This window comes from Echinops telfairi, unplaced genomic scaffold (assembly GCF_000313985.2).
Source record: "Echinops telfairi isolate 266 unplaced genomic scaffold, ASM31398v2 ScPeMD7_7412;HRSCAF=8450, whole genome shotgun sequence".
In the NCBI taxonomy this organism is placed as follows: domain Eukaryota; kingdom Metazoa; phylum Chordata; class Mammalia; order Afrosoricida; family Tenrecidae; genus Echinops; species Echinops telfairi.
The window spans coordinates 9,337,812-9,357,073 of NW_022111312.1; the positions used below are offsets into that span (position 1 = coordinate 9,337,812).

Here is a 19,262-nt window from a genome sequence, read left to right on the forward strand (position 1 = left end):
ACCTGCAGCGTTGTAAACGGCTGGCCACTTGTAAACAAGGTTCATGCACTGGGGACAAAAAACAAAAACAAAAAAACCAACCCAAATCTCAGTTGTTTCTATTTCCATCCTCACTCCTTTTCCCTCATGGTCAAAGTGCACGCAGTCTGGGCATTCAACAGCCATCAAGGCTTTCAGACAACTCAGAACCACAGCTCTCCCTCAAGTCTTTGGCGATTTAGAATCACCTGGGAAGCTGGTGACAAATGCAAATCCCCGCTTGCTCATCCCACCCCTGAAAGCCCAGGGTGAGGCTCAGGCAGCCCAGTGCTGCCTAGAACTAAACACAGGCTAACATCTTTTCTCTGTCCATTGGAGAACTAGGCTTCATTGTAATGCTCCGGGGCACACTGAGATGCTCTGGACATGAGCCCTACCCAGGGTTTAGTCCTCAGACCACATCTGCTTGACCGCCTTTTCTTTTAAGATTTCCATCACAGCTACGTGAGCACCTGCTTTACCTGACACTCACTCTCTGCTTGACCTCCACTCCAGCCATTGCCACTCTCCTGAACTCTGTTCCTGTTTCTGCAGGTGCCACCATTCACTCTGCACCAAGCTCGGAAGCCCCCAAGGTCAGGGCCGGGTCTGTCTTACCCACCACTGTAAACCCAGCTGCTCACTGGCCCCAGCCTGTGTTTCCTACAGACATGCTGAATAAGCTGAGTGAATGGTAGTCAATGGCTTTAATCACTCACAGCATGTCTCCTCCCCAAATCCCGACTGCTCCAGCCCAGGTTCCTGAGATCTAGTAAGAGGCCCACCTTCTCTGAGGGTCAGTCAAACCTCCAATTTGGTTTCCTCTCAACCTTCCACTGTCACTGCGAGACCTACCCCATTGTCTCTGAGCCTGGCCAGTACCCAGCACTGGGTGCTAGTGCTGTCTGTACTGACTAGGTCATGTGACTCCCAATGACAGGGGAGCTGCTGTTCCCATTTAACAGATGCACCGACATCGATAGAATCCCCACAGGAGACCATACATGATTGTCACCACTTTACATATAGGGAAGTCGGGGCATGAAGTAAGTCATTAGGTAGTTCTAATCTCAACCCGTATGGTCATCTAGCAGCAAGGTCTAATCATTGATGCCCGACACCATGCTGGATTAGACCCCCGAAGCCCCAGCACATCTCTGCAGAGACCACCCCTCCCCGCTTACCTCCCTCAGCCTTGTCTCCAGCTCCAGCAGCCGGTTCTTGTCGCTGTGATCCTGGTGGCTGATTTTCTCCAGCTGCTCCTCTAGCTTCCGGTTCTGGGCCTCCAACTTCCCGGCCTGTGTCTCCAGGTAAAACTTCTGCTGCCTGAGCTCTGAAATCATCTCTTCCTGAGCCTTCCTGGTTGGGGGTGTGGGAGGGTCCAAACAGAAACACAGTCTCTGTGGAGGGAGCATGTCTCCTTGGAAGGCAGCCAGAAACAGAGACATGTGCCCTGATGTACAGGACCAAGCTGTTCCAGCAAACTGGTCTGGCTTCAGCAAATGATGCCAGCTCGCACCGGGAACCTGGAGGCCACTCCAAGTCCCTCACCTGGGAGGCTAACCCAGCATGGGGCGGGGGTTCTGACGGATCCTAATGTTTCACTCCTTTGGTAGCCATTTATCTTTAGAGAGGAGACCCAGCCCTGAGCTGAGACTGAAGGAAGGAGCAGTGAAGAGAAAGAAGGCTACTTTTCTAGTTCTGCAAAAACAGCTCCCTCAGCTCTCCATCAGACTGCTCAGAATGATTCAAAAACCAAAAACACCACCACCACCCCAAAAACCAACAACCAACCCAGCCTGCCAATCTGATTTAAATTGGGGTGGGAATGTTCTGGAATACCTGTGAAAAAAGGGACCTCAGGAGATGGAAGTTCTGTGGGGGAAAAGATGAAGATGGAAGTATTCCTGGAAGGAGGCACGATCTGACAGTCCTTGCAGAGCCTCAAACTACCTCCCCAGGGCTTAACCTAACAACCACGAGATGGATGGCCCAATTGGACCCACACAAGTTCACCTCTGACTAATTATGGGAGGCAAATCTGAGGAACAAGGCCGGAAGCATTCCAAAAACAAACTACAAATAGCCTCATTAGAGAGACCAAAACACTCCATAATCTGATGCTAATTTGAGGCACTTACGAAAACCCCACTCAAAAGAGAGGACTCAGTAGAGTGAGACCACTTAAGAGGCCCAGGTTCCGGAAGGAACTGTGGGGTGGGCCGAGCATCAGAAGTCATTAAATTCTGCCCCCACTCCATCCGGCAGTGAGGGGTGGGGTGGGGGGCTGACGTGAGAATTTGAAGACTTACATGTTCCTCTGAGTAAAAAGACTGCTATTTGCTGCCAGCTTATTAGCTTCGGACAATTCCACAATCCTCTGTTCCAGGGATCTGATCTTGGAATCCATAGCATTGATCATCTGAAACACAGGGTTCCTTTAAGCCTCCTACACAGTTATACCGGACGAGAAGTAAGGGGAGCAGGGATAAAAGCCTTGTCTGAAGAGCAGGCCACCTGTGCATCAGCCTCACCACGAGGGTCCCAGGCGTCACTGCGTACACTGATGGCACGCGGTTGTTTCTTCAGACCAAGACTAAGCAAGCCTGCACTAGCTAAGTGGCCTCCATTACAAATAGGCGGAAGAATCGAGTCGGGTCTCAGTTAAGTCCCCAAGTCAAGTGCGTGTGACCTGAGCCACTAACAGGCAATCTGCAAGCTGGTATTTTATCAGCACTCAGGGTTGTCATTTCCTGAGTTATTCCTTCTCACCCAGCCACGACTGTCCTAGATTCTCTACATCAAAGTGTCCCCACGATTTCATGCATCATAAGAACCCAGGTGGGACGCTGGTTAAACTATAACTTCCCAAGACCTTCCTTTAGGGATGCTGGTGGGGAAAGTCTGGGTGGGCTCGGGGATGCAGCCAGTTTCTGAAACCACAGGCCACAAGGTTTACAGAGGAGAAACACAAAGAAAAAGGAAAGAAAGAAAACAAACGAGACAGCAACGGCCACTGGGCCCTTTGCCAGAGGGAGCAATTTTGGAGGACAACAATCTAGCTGTTGGCCAACGGGCATGAGTTCCTGACAAGAGCATGAGGGATGAGCAGCCGCCACCCGCTGCTTTTCGACAGCAAGCAGTTACTGAGAGAGCTTCCTGGTATTCACCAAATAACTCTACAGGATTAGACAGGCAGAATGCACTAGAAAACATGGCATCTTCTCTGTGTTTCAAAAGCCCCCTTTAGAAAGCCGACCTAGAGGTTCCTTGTACCTACCGCCTTCTGGTCACTGAGAATCTTGCCTTTCTCGTGGGCTTCCTCCTCGTGCCTCTGCATCAGATTCTCCAGGCTCTCCCTATCGGCCAGGTCTTTCTTGATCTGGCCGTCCAACACCTATGGAGACAAACAGAGAGGCGGTGTCCCGAGAGGAGAGCTGAGCAAGCGAGACTGGACGGGGCACTTGGGAAGGGCCCTGGAGGTAACGGGGCCAAGGCCTCCTAACTCCGGGGAAAGGCCTCGGTTTATCCTTCAGGATGATGCTCCGAAGCCAAAGATGACCATCAAATGGCAGATTTTATTACGAATTTACTTCAAAACCAGTGGCTTAAATAAAAGATGAAGCATATTCAACATGGGAATTGGCTCCAGAGCGGAGGCGGGCGGTGGTGGTGAGGAATCTCCCCTAAAGATCTAGGGAATAAAGTTCTTCTAGCTGCAGCTATAACCTGGGGACATCCTTTAATTAGACAATGTACCAGAATGTCTCAGAGCATTCCTTGCTCTGGTTTGGACAAAATTAATTCCAGACCACCTTGGGCTGTGTGCAGAGGGAGAGAAAGAAGAAGTCCAGGGAGGTCTGTGTCACCCAGGGCAGTGCTCCAAAACCACCGTGGCCGGAGGATTTTGTCTGATGATGGAGAAGGTGGCAGCCAACCGATAGAAAAGACAGCACCAAAAGAGAGAAAGAGAAAGAAAAGCTTCTTTCCTCTGGTCCAGCTGGGAGAGAAAAGTCATCGGGAAAGAGGAGCCTTTCCCGGGGGAAGAGGAAACATGTGTTCTTAGTGCTGAGAACACCACTGTAAGCACCTACTGCTCCCAAGAGGGGAAAGTAAATAGAACAGCAATGGTGTCACCGTCTACCGGCCTGATCTAATAATGTTCTATGAGGCCCCACAGTCCTACCACTTGTCAAACCCACAAGCAAAAAGAAGAAAAGGAGCGATCACATCATAACTTGTCCGAGCCTTTGACTATCGCCTCGTCCCTGATCATAGAGAATTCACTCTGCTAATCTACATGACACCAACTGCCTCGGCAAGGCTAACTGGGTGATGGAATAAAAGTGAGAGGAATTGGGGTCACAGAAGGGATTGAAATCTGCTTTTCCCACAAATGTCTATTGTGAAGAGGCCGTCAGAGTTCACAGGGACTTCTTCCCTAAACAGAGTCAGCCAGCAGGGGAGAGTCCACATGATGAAGAAAGGGAAGAACTGTTTTCAAAGAGGGCTTTAAACTGGAACCAGCCAATGGAGCAAAATAGAACGCCAATTGGTAGAGCAGAACAAAAGGTGGAGGACAGGGTCACGAGGCGGGAAGAAGCTCCATAGGCTTCGTGGGCAACTCTCTTAGATGTCGGAGTGTGATTCTAAAATTATGAGCCAGGAAAGGACAGAACCCAGGGTATAATCGCAATTATTACTAAAACGGCCTGACAGAGGCTGGAATGGAAAACACAAAGCAGAGCCAGCTAGCAAGACATGGTTTTATAGAGTCCAGCAGGGCAGGCAGGAGATATGAGAACTCTCCCTAAAATCCTCTAGGTTCTACAAAACCCAAGTTGTTTCCACCTAGGAGGTAGCAGAGACCACCTAAACATCCACATCAGGTAGTTCTGTTTTTATGAGCTGTGAAAGCAATGACGTACAGTCCAAAAGACTGTTCAAAATAAAATCTCACCTGTGGCCTTGATGGATACCCGTAGGGAGACAAGAGGCAAGACTCTATCAAGGATGCATGCACCTCAGTCCTGATACCATCCACTGGTGGAACGATGAATAAGAATATAAGGTACACACGTGGGGGGGGGGATTTATTTGAAATGAGAGATCTCACTTGTAGACATCTCCATCTCAATTAATTTCACAAAGGGCTATTTATATTTATTAAGCGAGCTGATCAGTGAAGTATCATATTCATTTTCACAGTTTTCTGTAATGAGTTTATTTCAAAGGTGAAAGTTTAGAAGCCAGTAAGCATGAAATTTAAAGTGGATGGAATGTATAAGTAGACACCCGCTAAGCAGGCTGCCTCAGACACTCTGCTGCCTGCCTGTGGCACTGGGGATTAAGCTGCCACACCAGAGCAAATGCTCGGGCATAAACTGGGGCTGTCAAGCACCTGTGAGTAGCTCTTTCAACCACGACAGCAGTAAAAATAATAATAACAATAACAATTAACTGTGTAAATACACTGAAAGTAGAACACTTAAAGGTCCCATTTAGATGACTTGCCTAAACTTCCAGAAGGAGCCCTGGGGTACAGAAAAAGAAGGGGCCTGGGGGATGACAACAGCGGGGTTGAGTGCGAACGAACGCACACAATTGGGTTCCCTGAAGAAGAGACAGCTAACTCTTTGAGAACAGCAACCACATCAATCACAAGGCCTTCAAAGTCTGATTTCTCAAGAACATGAGAATGAGACAAAAAGCATAATGAAAATGTGATACAATTTAAAAGGAAATTGAGAAGCTGGCTTTCATGTCTGATTATATGTTGGGTTAGATGACTGGGCCGGCTCTCCTGCTGAACATGGTTCCAAATGCTAGGGGAAAAGGTAGAGAGGCCCAGTGCTGCCTTTCACCAGAAGCATTTGTGGCACTAAACAAACCCAAGCCTCAGTTTCAATGACCTCCTAAGATGAGGTGACCAGACATCCCGATTTTTAACAATTTTCCCCACGTCTGACGGCGTTAAAAAGCCCCGACTTTTGGAAAGAATGCACAACAAGCTAGGGTATACTGTTTTCGGCTGCCATGTGGCTATTTTGCCAGGATATGAGTTTTCTCAATGGTGTCCCGCTTTACCAATGTTAAAATCTGGTCCCCTTATCCTAAGACAGAAAGAGGGAAAAGTCCAGGGCCTCCTGCAATGCAGGCACCCAATTTCATCCCAGGCCTCAGGGAATTTCCACTAAGAATTTCCCAAAGAAAACGAAAAGCTCACAGAACACACGAGGTGTCCAACTCAGTGCCACTGAGTCGATTCTAACCCACAGCAGCTGCAAGGTGCCAGGCACCATTAAAAAGAGCCAGGAAAGCCATCACTCAACCACTTGCGACATGGGAATTATTAGATGCAGCTTGCAAAACAACTAGGCCAAGAGTATTTCAAAAAGTAAAAGACCAATTTGAACACAATTACAAGAAATTTCTTTTAAAAGTCTGTAAATAACCTAGTACCTTGATAAAGAAATAACACATCTGTGAATGAAGGAAGTACAACAGCTTGAATCAGGCATCTAAAACTCATGAAATGGTCCAACAGTAGATTAGAAACAGCCAAGAAAAAGATTTCACCTAGAATATAGTATAGAAAAACAAAGGAGTAGAAAATATTTCAAAAGGAGAGATTAGTGGTATTATAACATATATCTAATTAAATTTTCAAAAGATAAAGTGGGGAGGAAGAGACATTACTTGTGATATAGCAACTGATGATTTTCCAGAATGGATTAAAAACAACAATCTACTCAAAAAGCCTGGCAAATATCAAGTAGGATACATAAAAGAAAATGTACATCTAGACACATCATCATAAAGCTGCAGAAAGAGGAAGGAAAACACGCCCAAGGAAGTGAAGAAAAAGGTCACCTTCTTCCGAAGAATGCAATGCTTAGACAAACAGCAGACGTTTCAACAGCAATGATGGAAGCCAAAAGTCAATGGAATGATATTGCCAAAGAATATTACAAAAGATGACTTGTCAGCCTGATAGCCTGTCTCTAGTCAAAATATTAATCAAGAATGAGAGTGAAATAAATATTTTCTGACAAGCAAAACAAAGAGCTTGTCACTAGTGGTTCACATTAATGAAGTCCTCAAGAATAAACTTAAGACCAGTGGGCTGCAACCCTTTTGGAAGTCAAACAACCCTTTCACAGGGGTCGCCACCTAAGACCATTGGAAAACACATATTTCCCATGGTATTATGAACGAGACACCGCTCCTCTGTCTCCAGGCGGGTCCACCCACATGCAGATACACCCACCTACGAGTACCCGGCGTGAAGACTGTTACCCATGTTACACCATGCTTCAAGACAAAATTTCCTTGATTTGTCATTAGAAATAAATATTTCACAATATAGAATTACATATTGTTTTTGTGATGTTCAGATGTTTCATTCTGTAACAATGAAAATACGTCCTATCAGATATCTACATGATGATTCATCACAGTAGCAAAATGACAGTGATGAAGTAGCAATGAAAATAATGTTATGGTTGGGGGTCACCACCACATGAGGAACTGTATGAAAGTGTCGCGGCATGAGGAAGGTTGAGAACCGCTGATTCAGACAAAAGGGAAAAAAAAAAGGTCACAGGAAGAAACTTAAAAATAAAAAGTATAGTCATTCTGTGGATGTATCTAAATTATATGGACTGAATGACAGTGAAGTCATTAAAATGTTTTAAAGACAGAATTAAGGTAAGCAAGTTTAAACTTGATGAAATTTTTCTTTTTAAATCATTTTATTGGGGGCTCGTACAACTTTTTTTCCCTTGCACTAACCCAAACTCACTGCCATTAGTGACCCTGTATCAAGGGTGCCTGAGGCTGTAAATCTTTATTTTTATTTATTTTTTAATCATTTTATTGGGGGCTCATACAACTCTTATCACAATCCATCCATCCATCCATTGTGTCCAGCACATTTGTACAACATCATTATCAAAACGTCTGCTTTCTCCTTGAGCTTTTGGTGTCAGCTCCTCATTTTTTCCCCTCCCTCCCCGCTTCTCCCTCCCTCGATTTTTCAAAAATAATTTTAGGAAGTTCAGATACCCTAACCCCCATAAAGGTAACACTCCAAAAATCTCCCACGATGGACTGAGGGCAGAATTGCTCTCTATGGTCCGATATGGGGTCTAGAATGCCCAGGAAGAAGAAAAACTACACGGTGCTAAAGAATGAAGGCCAGGGGAGATGAGAAAGTGTCTTTACTTTAATTTTCTCCTCATAGTGCTGCTCTTTCTGTTTCAGGTGCACTTCGAGGTGTTGGGCAGAGACTTGGGCCTCCCGGTGCTTCTCCTCCAATTCCTGGAGACAAAGGAACAGACTGTCAGGAGTGTGAGGGAAGGACACAATCAAAGTATGTTCAACATTCACGACTGTGGAAACATGACTGGTGCGGCACCACTGCTAACAGGCCTCTGTGCCTACATTACTGTCGCTAAGGCTCTTGGGAAGGAAACCGCCGGCCAAGTCTTGGCCCTGGAGTTTTCCAAGTCCAAGCACGCATACGCATGCGTGTACACACACACACACACACACACACACCAAGCAAAGGCAGTTCTTCATCTTCCCATAGAGAAATAAGGCGACAAGGTAGGATTTTAAAAAGCTGTCCAGCTCAAAGCCTCTGACAACCACTGTCAGGTCTCCAAGTCCAAGCACGCATACGTATGCGTGTGTATACACACACACACACACACACACACACCAAGCAAAGGCAGTTCTTCATCTTCCCATAGAGAAATAAGAGCGACAAGGTAGGATTTGAAAAGGCTGTCCAGCTCAAAGCCCCTGACAACCACTGTCAGGTCTCAGTCCTTTCTCAATGTTCTGACAGCCTTAAATGAGAAGAGTCATTTCAATTCATTAATATGACAAACAAAATATGTTATTTCTTTCCGCTCACAAAATGGTTGCTCAAGAACCCTAGCTAAGAAGGAAAACAAGTGTTACACTCTAACCCTTCAGGCTTCCCATGGTTATTGTAACTGACTGGTATGTGGCGCATATGTGCAAAGCTGGAGATGTTGATACGATGTAACAGTTACAGGATCTGATACTAATGAGGACAAAGAACATAAAATACACTACTAAAAGTGATGTAAAATCTATGCATCTGTTTCAGCGACGAGAAGTGGCGTAACAGGAGCAGCTCCATTAAATGCTATCTTAGTCCCTCTATGGTAAAGTTTCCTGCTTTTGAACAAGAAGTCTATTTAAAAGCATACTGGTTCACTTGCTAACCTATTATCACTGCATCTTATAAAAGGCAGAATCCATTCATTGAAACATTCACTAAATGCACAAATTTTTGCATCTGCCTTAATTGTTATGAATCTGGACCCATTAGTTAATTACTAATATCAAAAGTCATTACTCAAAGTTGTCATCTCTTTAAGCTTATGAAAATTTTCTTTGAATTGAAAGCAATTATAAGGATTCTAAAGGATGAGGGAAATTATACAGGATATGTTCATAAAATGGTGGGGGGGGTACTTTCAGATTCACGTACACATAAAAGGTTAGTGATTAAGCTTTTGAAATTCTGAAGTCTACAATCACTAACTTTGTCTCTGGTGCCAGTCAAGTGTTCCGTCTGAAGACCAGGTGCACAAGGTCTATTGCAGCCTAACAGATGCGGTCTTGGAAAGTTGAATGTAAACAGGGTGTTAATTAATAAAAACCTATTTTAAGGGCTTTGTGTGTGCTCACTAAAGGATCCCCTGGCAACAACTTCTTTTATTAAAACACAAAGACTTGACTGTAATGAGTGGCCCCTTACTAGCGTTGAAACTTATCAAAATAGTAAACATACAGCCGAGGACATTCCTGGATCAGTTGCCAAAGAATCGTCTTTCTGGGACGGCATCAAGGACCGCTCTGTGCGCACGCCCACGACACGCCTCAGCCTGCGGACAGGGTTCTTGAGCAAATTGGCAGAGTCACACCACACAGGCACTCAGGGAGGTGGCAAGATTCAGTCACGGGGGCGAAAATGGGGCTTATTGTTTTTTTCAAGTTAGAAATCACTTGATACTCATCGTTTCCTGTTTTCAATCCTCATGAGAGAGCATGGGAATCTAAAAATAGGTAGAACACTTGGATATCTGAAATCGGTGATTTTAAGACCAAATGTCGGGTCTATTTATGGGTATGAGTTTACCACACATAATCCTAGAATGTAGTCCTCAACACACCAGCATTTTAATGGAAAGTGAACCTTGGGAAAAGCAGAGATTCTAAAATCTGACTTCTTTGTGGTTTGACATTTTTTGTTGTTGTTGTCATTCTTTTAACATAGCTTTTTATTGATCAACTCTTCATTCTTGTTGTGCAAACACTGTTGTTCACTGCTGTCGTTCCAGCTCCTAGCACAGTGCCTGGCACATAGTAGAAGCTCATTAAATATTTATTGAATGAATGAATGAACACATCACCATTAAACAGAGAAACACCTTACAACCACAAGTGTTAACCACCTCATTTGTACCAAGCAAGGGGTAGTGGTGGTGGGATCTATTTTTACTCACGATGTAATTCACACACTTGACAAGAGCCGAGAGAAACTTGGATGATGGGACATGAGAACAGAAAGGGTAGACTAACAGTCACATTCATTTTTGTGTGTCGACATATATATGTGATATAAAATAATCAACCAAACTAAATTCACAGCCATCAGGTTGATATGACTGACAGCAACCCTACAGAACCGAGTGGTCCTGACCACCACCTCGTGCTTCCATGGAGCAGCTGGTCAACCTGACAGTGAGAAGCCCTTACCCAGAAGCCTCTGTAATACAGGGAAGGCTTTTTGTCAAAGCAAAACAATTTGATCAATTTCTCTTCCATCTGTTTGGTCAAAGGCATTCCTTCTATTTGTGAACACATACAAATAGAGAACTGAAAAGTGTGGAGAGTGGTTCTTAATCTATATGAAGGACAGGCCTTCTCGACGACCAAGAGCAGCTGGCGACTCGTTTCCCAGAATGATGCAGTGCCTGGCTGACCACCTCGGCTCCTTATAGGAGAGAGAAGCAACGACTGCTTCCGAGCTCCTGCGGTGGGGGTGGGGGTTACTCAGGCAGCATAAGCAGGGGCCCAGCCATCACTGAATCTCTCCGATGTTGCATCTAGAGTTCTGGCTTTTAGATGCAAAGCCAAGAACAACCACTCAAGATTCACCTGCCTTCCACCCTGACAGGGGCAGGACTTAACACACCAGCACTATCCACGGCTGCCTTGCTTAAGATAATTTGGTCATCATCAGCGCCAAAAACAGAACCATGATGATTACACACCTAAAAAAAGACCTGCTACATCTAAGGAAACTGGAAAGAAAAAAAAGAAAGAAAATAACCAACTGTAGCAGGGAAAGTGAGTGGGCGAACATGGATCTCTGACAAATACTACTCTGAGGAAAACATTTCTGCATGACTAATTCCTTTCTTCTCCAAAAGCAAGAATCTGGGCTTCAGTCTCAAAGATCTAAATTCCTACCACTCTTAAATTGGCACTGCAAAGTTTAAGGGCACCCAAAGCTCTGCTGATAACATGTCCAAAGTGGTCTTATAGAAAACGCATTAAAAAAACATTACACAAGCTCTTCTTTTAAAACATCAGGCAGTCGCAAACAGAGCAAAAATTAGAACTTACGGGCCTGTTACCGGTGCTGGCATGTCCAACATTTGGTCACTAATACTATCCTACGACGTGGCGTTCACTCGGGGGGAAAAACCTCTCTTTGTTTGACTACGCAGTGATACCTCCCCCTGATCCAGACCTTCTATCTTCACGTTGCCCCCTTCCCTCTGCAACCTCTAACCTGTGATCTTTGAACTCTTTGAACTTTCGTTCCTGCTCACCAGAATTTTATCAGCCATCTGCTGGATCTGTTGGGATTTTGTCTGGATGTCATCCTTCAGTCTGTTTTCTCTACGCTCCATGGTCTCTAGCCTCTTTACCTTGTTCTCCAGAGAATGGCGGCGTTCCTGCAGATCGTGAATCAATCAGAGAGTTTTAATGGAGGCACTGCTATGGGCGTGACGCCCACACTGAGGGAACGGACCCTCAAGGGGCACACCCTCTAGTCAGGAGGAAAAGTCAGTGAAGAGGGCAAGAGTCTGTGCAGTTCAAGTATCCAGTTGTATCTACTACCAGAGTGCATTCATTCATTCAAATATTTACCAAGCACCTACTATCTGCAAAGTACCACACTAGGCATCATGGAAAATTCCGGGAGGAGGGTGACAAAATTCCTGCCCTTGGAGAAGATAAGACAAACACAAATAAACAGGTTAAAAGAGGGAAGCAGCATAAGATACATACATACAAGATGCTATGAATGATTCCAGGTGGAACGAGGACTGTCAACAAAACAGCTGAGCAGAGGAATCACAGAGGGGTGAGCCTGGAGACAGGACGCAGGGTTGAACAGGTCGGGGTGGGGGGAGAGGTGCTGGAGAAGACGTGGACGGTGTCACAGAGAAAGTGTGGTGTATTAGGAGAAGCGCAGAGGTGGGCAAGGGTTGGGATAAGCACCAGCGACAGCCTAGAGTGGCTGCAACACAGGATGCATGGTGGGAATGAGCAGAAGAAAGGGTAGCATTTGGAGGTTGAACTGTTGAAAGTGCCCCTAAGATATATGGAACCCTGAAAGGCTTGCGGTGGGTCAGAGTGGGGATGCTGAGGAGCCTTGAATTCAAGGCCTTTCAATCTTACACTGTGCACGTAATCTGGGAGGAAGATGAAGCTAGAAACAAAAAGGACAAGAGAGCATTGCCTTGCTCAGCTAAGAGGCAGAGGGTCTCAACTGGGAGGAACCTATAAAAACAGTAGGGTGGGGGGAGGGGGGCGGGAAGGACGAGGGGAGAGCCGGGGCTGTTCCTCCGGGGCGGGCTGGATAACTCCATGAATGGCAGGGTCAAAGCAAAACCAGATGACACCAAGGTTTTCAAGCTTGGGATGACTAGAGGAATAATGGTGGCCCTCACAGAGACGGGGAGGTTGAGAGAAACCAAACTGGTGTGTGAGGAAGAGACTGGGTTTACTGTAAATGTTAAGCCTTGTTGAGGCACCCAACAGAGATGTCGGGCTGGGGAGGCAATGGAGAACCAGAGAGTGGAATGGAGGTGACAATGGCCCCAATGAGACAAGTACAAGTATGTTCACACCGACACGGTGGCGGGGGAAAGGAGAAAGGCCATCCACGAGAGGACAGATAAATCAACATGACACATCCAAGGGGTGGGGGGGTGTTGAAGAGCAGTAAAGAGGAGAAATGTCCCTTGAGTCAATATCCTTCAGCACTGTGTCCCTTTTTTGACAATGGGAAGACACGTGTATATTCCCTAGATAATTACATAAATGATTTTAACAACAACAACAAAGAATCGGAGGGAGAGAAGAGGCCCAACACGATAGAGGAGGGAGTCACCGACACACCAGCAGTGGCGGGAGCTCTGACAAGCACTGTGGGGGAGAAGAGAACACCCAGGTACACAGGGCCGAGAAAGGGAGACTCAGCGTCAGAGGCACCCGGACGATCCCAGGTTCTCCCCAATCGGCGAGGCGGTCAACGGAAGACCGATGGAGGGAGCAGGCTTCCATCCAGACTTGAAGCGGCAGTGGCCCATGTCACCCCTCTGGGGAAAACTGCCATGACGTCTGTCATGTTTCAAAAGGGTCTTCAGGGGGGAGAGGAGTTGAGTCAGATGTAAGTGAGCGATGGTTCTGCAGTATCTTTCCCTTGGCCCAGCCGCAGGCTGGTCACAGGTGGTCACGGGCTGGAAGCCCCCCCACCCCCCCACCCCCGCTCACCTCGGCTTCTACCAGCTTCTTTTTGATGCCCTCGGAGGAGTCCTCTCGGCTCTGCAGCTTCTCCAGCTCCCGCTCGGCTCGCTCCTTTGCCTGACGAATGTTCTGGAGCAGCTCGGTGGCCTCCGTGCTGGCTTTGACAGCCTACAGGGACAGAAGGAACAAGAGCTGCAGGGCCAGCCTCACTCATGTGGAGAGAGGGCAAGGAGACTCCTGGTGGAGAAAGCACAGATGCTGGTTTTGCTGTGTGTCCTTTCCCCCAAAGCAAAGAAGTCTCTGTTTCATTGTGTCTTTCATCTACTCTGAAACCTATGAGGGGGTGTCAACAGGTTTGAGGAAAAATGGGAATTTAGAAAGGTGAGGAAAATTTAGAAATAATGGGACTTTTTCCCACAACCTTTTTGGAGTTTCCTGATTTTGTTTTTGTTCGTTTTCTTTTTTAAAAGATTTGAACATCACTGATCTCTGGATGCATCTTATTGTAATACCTGGCAGTGCTTTTCTCTCTCTTAAGGTACGTAAGATGACAAGCATGAGCAACGGAGATGCCGGCAGAGTGACTGACTGCAATGAAAATATCTGCAAGGATTTATCTGCTCAGATATTAAGGACAGAGACCTGAGCATGAATTTTCTCCTTACTTAATTATCTGATTTGCGAATTTTCCAATGGAGAATGTGTACTCCTTTTGTAAGAATAAAACAAAAACAAAATGTTATAATTTAGACTTTTTCTGAAGTACACATGTTTCAAAAGGCAGACTAACCTTACCATATATGATGAGCTATAAAGGCAAGTTTTTTAAATCAACAAGAACCCTAGCCAAACCTCTTGAAGTTAATTTGATTTTTTTTAAAATCATTTTATTGGGGGCTCGTACAACTCTTATCACAATCCAAATATACATCCATTGTGTCAAGCACATTTGTACATTTGCTGCCATCATCATTCTCAGAACATTTGCGTTCCACCTGAGCCCCTAGTATCAGCTCCTCATTTTTTCCTTCCCTCCCTATCCCCCATTACTCATGAGCCCTTGATAATTTATAAATTATTATTATTTTGTCATATCTTACACTGTCTGACGTCTCCTTTCACTCACTTTTCTGTGGTCCATCCACCATTGGTATTTATTTTTTGTTTGGGTCTTAACTGCATTAATGGTTGTATACACACTACTATAGAGATCTGAGTTTAGAAGAATAAGAACTTTAAATTGCTTAGGATAATTTTTTTTTAAGCAAAAACTGCAAGAAAACTCAAGAGAGGTACACTTTTCGTTATAGTAGCTATCAACCATAGGAGGCTACTGAGTACTTGAAATATGGCTGGCTGATGAGACTAAGAAATTAATTTTTAATGTTAAGTAACCTTACACTTACTTTAAAAACCGAAGCAGTATAAATGTTAAAAAATATTAGTACGGATGGAAATTATCATATTTTGGATATCTATACAGAGGTTGAATAAAGCATGTAATCAAAATAACTTTGCCTGCTTCTTTTTGCTCTTCCTAACATGGTAACTACCCTCTGGGTGGAAGCTCACATCACACAGCTACTGGAGGGCACAATTCCAGAAGAAAAGACACAGCCCAGTGTTTCACTCAAGCATCCGGTTAAGAGAGGGCGGTGGAGGGAGGGCGAGCTGGCGCAGCAAGGGTAAACAAGACCCATAGGCACACTCACCTATCTGTGATAGGAATGGCATGTCTTAGACCCATGTTGACTCTCGCCCTTTTGTTAAACATCCCCAGTGGTCAATGAAAGGGAAGGTCATTAAGGGCAAACTTCAGGACACCACGAACCTTCTCCCATCCCATGAGATGACACTGCAGGTCCTTCCACCTTCCAACACCCCAGTGACCCCAAAACGCACGCAGCTGACCCTGACTCTTGATGGTCCGACAGGTACCAGAGTAGAACTGCCCTCAATAGGGTTTCTGGTGGCTGATGTTTCCTCTGAGATGCCTCACAGGAGCCTCAAAGCTGTTCAGTTAACAACCGGCCCAGTCACCATTTGAGCACCCCAGGACCTCCTTCCTTTGTACGGCCTTCTCAACGCTGCCATCTGGGGCTTGAACCACACAGCGTCTCAGACACATGGGCCAAATGGGGAGCCTGGCCTCCTGAGGGGAGTGACACCATCCTCAAGGGTCTGTCTGATTCCCTGGTAGTATAATTAGAACTTTTACTTGAGAGTCGCCTGCAGTTGGGCTTTTAAAAATAAACACTGCTGACACGTCTCAAGAGGAAACACTGTATTCAGAACTCTGAGGGTTTCAGGTAGCAGCTCACAGCGTCTTCATCCTCCTCAGCACTGAGTGACTATGAATGCCTCTCTCTTTGGTGCAGTAGGGAGAGGCAGAGGAAGGGATTGGGGCATGGGAGGAAGATTCCCCACCCCACCCCACCCCCCGAATCATCCTGGGCTTACCTTTTCCAGTTTCTCTTGGAGCTCCTGGATTTTGAGCTGCTGCTCAGCATTGGTCTACAGTTAAAATCCCAGGAAATAAAGGGAAAGGCAAACAGGCATTATTGACTTGCTACATTTATTACAGTCTCATTTTCATCAGGTTTCTATGGGGCCTCCTTGTGCTATGTTTTCCAGAACCTACTAATTGAGAGAGGAAGAACAATCCGCATATACTACGGCAATCCTCCTCCAGGGGGCTCGTTCATGTTTATTACTTCTCTACACCCAACAACATGGCCAAGAGAGAGGCAAGGTTGCCCACTGCCTCGGAGCAATAGGAATTTTCATTTGCATTCTGCTGAGCGTCTAGGTGTATTTTGCTACAAAAAATGAGGTGTCTTTTATCTCAACTCAAAACCACAGTTGAAGCCAAGCATGGCCATCCCAACATTGATTATCAAAAGCAACTTAGAACAGAGATTTCTAGTCCATGTTACTCTTTGCCAGTGACTGAACATTGATATCAATGTAGAAATCCTTATCTACCAAGAATAAGGGCACCAGTAATGGAAATTACCTTCTCCAATTTGGCATATTCTCCCACTTCAGGCTTCCCTGGGTCCTTAGCCTGTAATTAAAAACATAGAACATACTGGGAAATGTCAGAGACCGAAGTCTTCCAGATAAGACAACCCAGGGCTCTTCCTTACTCTTTCGGAAACACATAGGGTTGCTATGCGTTGGAATCAACTCAACGGCAATGGGTTTGGTGTGGTGATCAAAATATCTGTTTGTAAGAATGGAGTGTGAATCAATGGTTGTTGATAGTTACCATCAAGTTAATTCCGACTCGAGACCCGTGTATACAGAGTAGAACTGTGCTCCGTAGGGTTGGCAGGGTTGTGGCCATTCAAAAGTAGACCACCAGGCCCTGTCTGCCTAGGCATCTCTGGGTGGGTTCAATCCCCCAAGCTCTGGCTGCAAGCCAACCACTTAACTGTTGGCACCATCCAAGCACTCGTTTCACAATAACAAAGCATCTTCTGTAATGGAAGACTGGGAGCTTTCCAAGGCATCCCGTTTATTCCCCAAATGTATAATCCTTAGGATGGCATTCCCATCATTGCTGCCAAGATCACCCATGATCCTACCCAGATCACACAAGAAGAGGGACTGTGCTCTCCTTCCAGGAGGGTGGCTGGCTACCTTCATCAGTTTGTGCTGACTCTCTGTCACCTTCCGCTTGAACTCTTCAGCGGCGAGCCGAGACTCTCTCAGCTCGGACTCATAGAGATCACTCCGTCTTCTTGCCGAGACAAGATCTTCTTCCAACTGGTTCATCATCAACCTCATTTCTTCCACTTGAGCCTGGTACTCCTAGGGAGCAGGCAATGGAATAAAGGTGAACTTTCAGAACTCCTGAAAGAAAGAGCAGGCAGGAAAGAGGGAGGAAGAGCAGGCACTCTGACTCACACGCTGAAGAAAGACAGAGAAGAGCCCCAGAGACCAGGTGACGAGAACGAGGAGCGAGGTAAGAGAAGTGAGGAGGGCGAGCAGGGAGGGGAAAGAGGAGGAAGGAAGGAACATTAAATCTTTACACTGATTTATCGTTGGACATGTATTATCAGTAAAACCATTTGGAGCCTGTGTGCCTGTAATGAGATCCTTAGAACAAATGCTACCACCCACCGTGCACAGTCCTTACGGCGTTGTTTGTAACACAGGAGAGCTGAAAGGAGCGGTGCTTCAAAACAAGAAGGAGAAACTGCTTACGTGTAGTTTTCTTCCAAGGGTAATCATTTATATAGATTTGTCCTTTAGAAGTCATGTGCTTCTAACACAATTAGATATGGTACTAGTTTTAAAATTAACCTTTCAGACAGCGGCACAAGGGGGTAATTGGAAATCTCAGTGGAAAAAATCTGGGAAGGTGAAACCCATTATGTCAGTTTCTCACCATTAATTTTTCTAGATGCAAAACCGAATGATGAACTGAACACTGTGGCTAAGATTCAAGCCACCCTGAAATCTGGAGAGGAGGACAACACTGGCTGGAGTCAGAATAACTTGTGGGGGAAGAAAAATACAAAAACAAGGGAAATATTCCCCTGCTCCTCAGAGCAAACCCTTTAAGGTGATCCAAACAGCCCGAACTTTTCAAAAACGAACTTCCAAGACCAAAACAGAACATATGAATTAAGGTTTTTGTTTGTTTGTTTTTCAAAACCAATGAAGGTTTTCAGAAGAACCAGGTATAGGTTTTGAACAGGTTGGACCGAGCACAGAAACAGTCGTTGTTAGCAGCATCAGGACTGAGTACAGTGGTCGCGGATGAGCGTTCGCCCACCTCACGGTGTCTTGGAGGGACATGAAATGAGAAGAACAGACCCAAGACGGTCTTTGGCAGTCAAAACACAGTGAACATCTCAAAGACCCTTCCTCCCCACAAAGTCATGTGAGCGCTAGCAACTGAACACGGTGCTTCATTTTCCTTTTAAACCAACAAATACAATTTACAAATTTTAAACTGATAGGCCATAAAGCCACACTCTCACCCCAAGAAAGCAGGTCCCCCGTGCACCCTAAACAGGAGTGGATTCCTCTTGTGACAGATGGATTGTTTCTGGGCAAGCCCGCCCTGGATCACTGATTGAGAGGGAACTCACTTCACTCACTCCCACCCGAAAGCACACTATCTATGAAGGCCAATCCTAGAGACGAGGGGGGTCACAATGAGTTTCTGGGCAGTCCAAAATGAGGCATGGGACATTAGATTCCATCACCAAACGTCTTCAGAAACCTCATCATGATGATCAGTCAGCAGAAAGCAGCACCTGAGCACAGATTATGCAAACCAGTGCATTCTCTCCTTAGGGCTTCTCTAGACCCCTCAGCCAGGATCAAGGAGCCCAGGTGGTGCACTGGTTCAGCTGTTCATACAAAGACTGGTGCTTGAAACTCATCAGCCACTCTGTGTGTGTAAAGACCTGTGGCCT

At 45.7% G+C, this 19,262-nt stretch overlaps 1 protein-coding gene and 1 non-coding gene across 4 annotated transcripts in view; one reads left to right on the forward strand and one right to left on the reverse strand.

The window, feature by feature from the left end:
* CIT (citron rho-interacting serine/threonine kinase) overlaps window positions 1-19,262 on the reverse strand; it is a 308,696-nt gene that overhangs the window by 59,316 nt on the left and 230,118 nt on the right. For all 3 annotated transcript variants that reach the window (XM_045296872.1, XM_004709562.2, XM_045296871.1), the window contains exons 15-23: window positions 17,473-17,643; window positions 16,844-16,894; window positions 16,288-16,341; window positions 13,855-13,995; window positions 11,901-12,026; window positions 8,245-8,340; window positions 3,299-3,415; window positions 2,331-2,440; window positions 1,203-1,377 (exon numbers count right to left, since the gene is read on the reverse strand). In XM_045296872.1, the coding sequence (XP_045152807.1) occupies window positions 1,203-1,377; window positions 2,331-2,440; window positions 3,299-3,415; window positions 8,245-8,340; window positions 11,901-12,026; window positions 13,855-13,995; window positions 16,288-16,341; window positions 16,844-16,894; window positions 17,473-17,643 (1,041 nt within the window). The remainder of the gene's footprint in view (window positions 1-1,202; window positions 1,378-2,330; window positions 2,441-3,298; window positions 3,416-8,244; window positions 8,341-11,900; window positions 12,027-13,854; window positions 13,996-16,287; window positions 16,342-16,843; window positions 16,895-17,472; window positions 17,644-19,262) is intronic.
* Window positions 5,324-5,455, forward strand: LOC115871963. Its single transcript, XR_004047581.1, has one exon. It is a non-coding gene; the product is annotated as a small nucleolar RNA SNORA76 (small nucleolar RNA).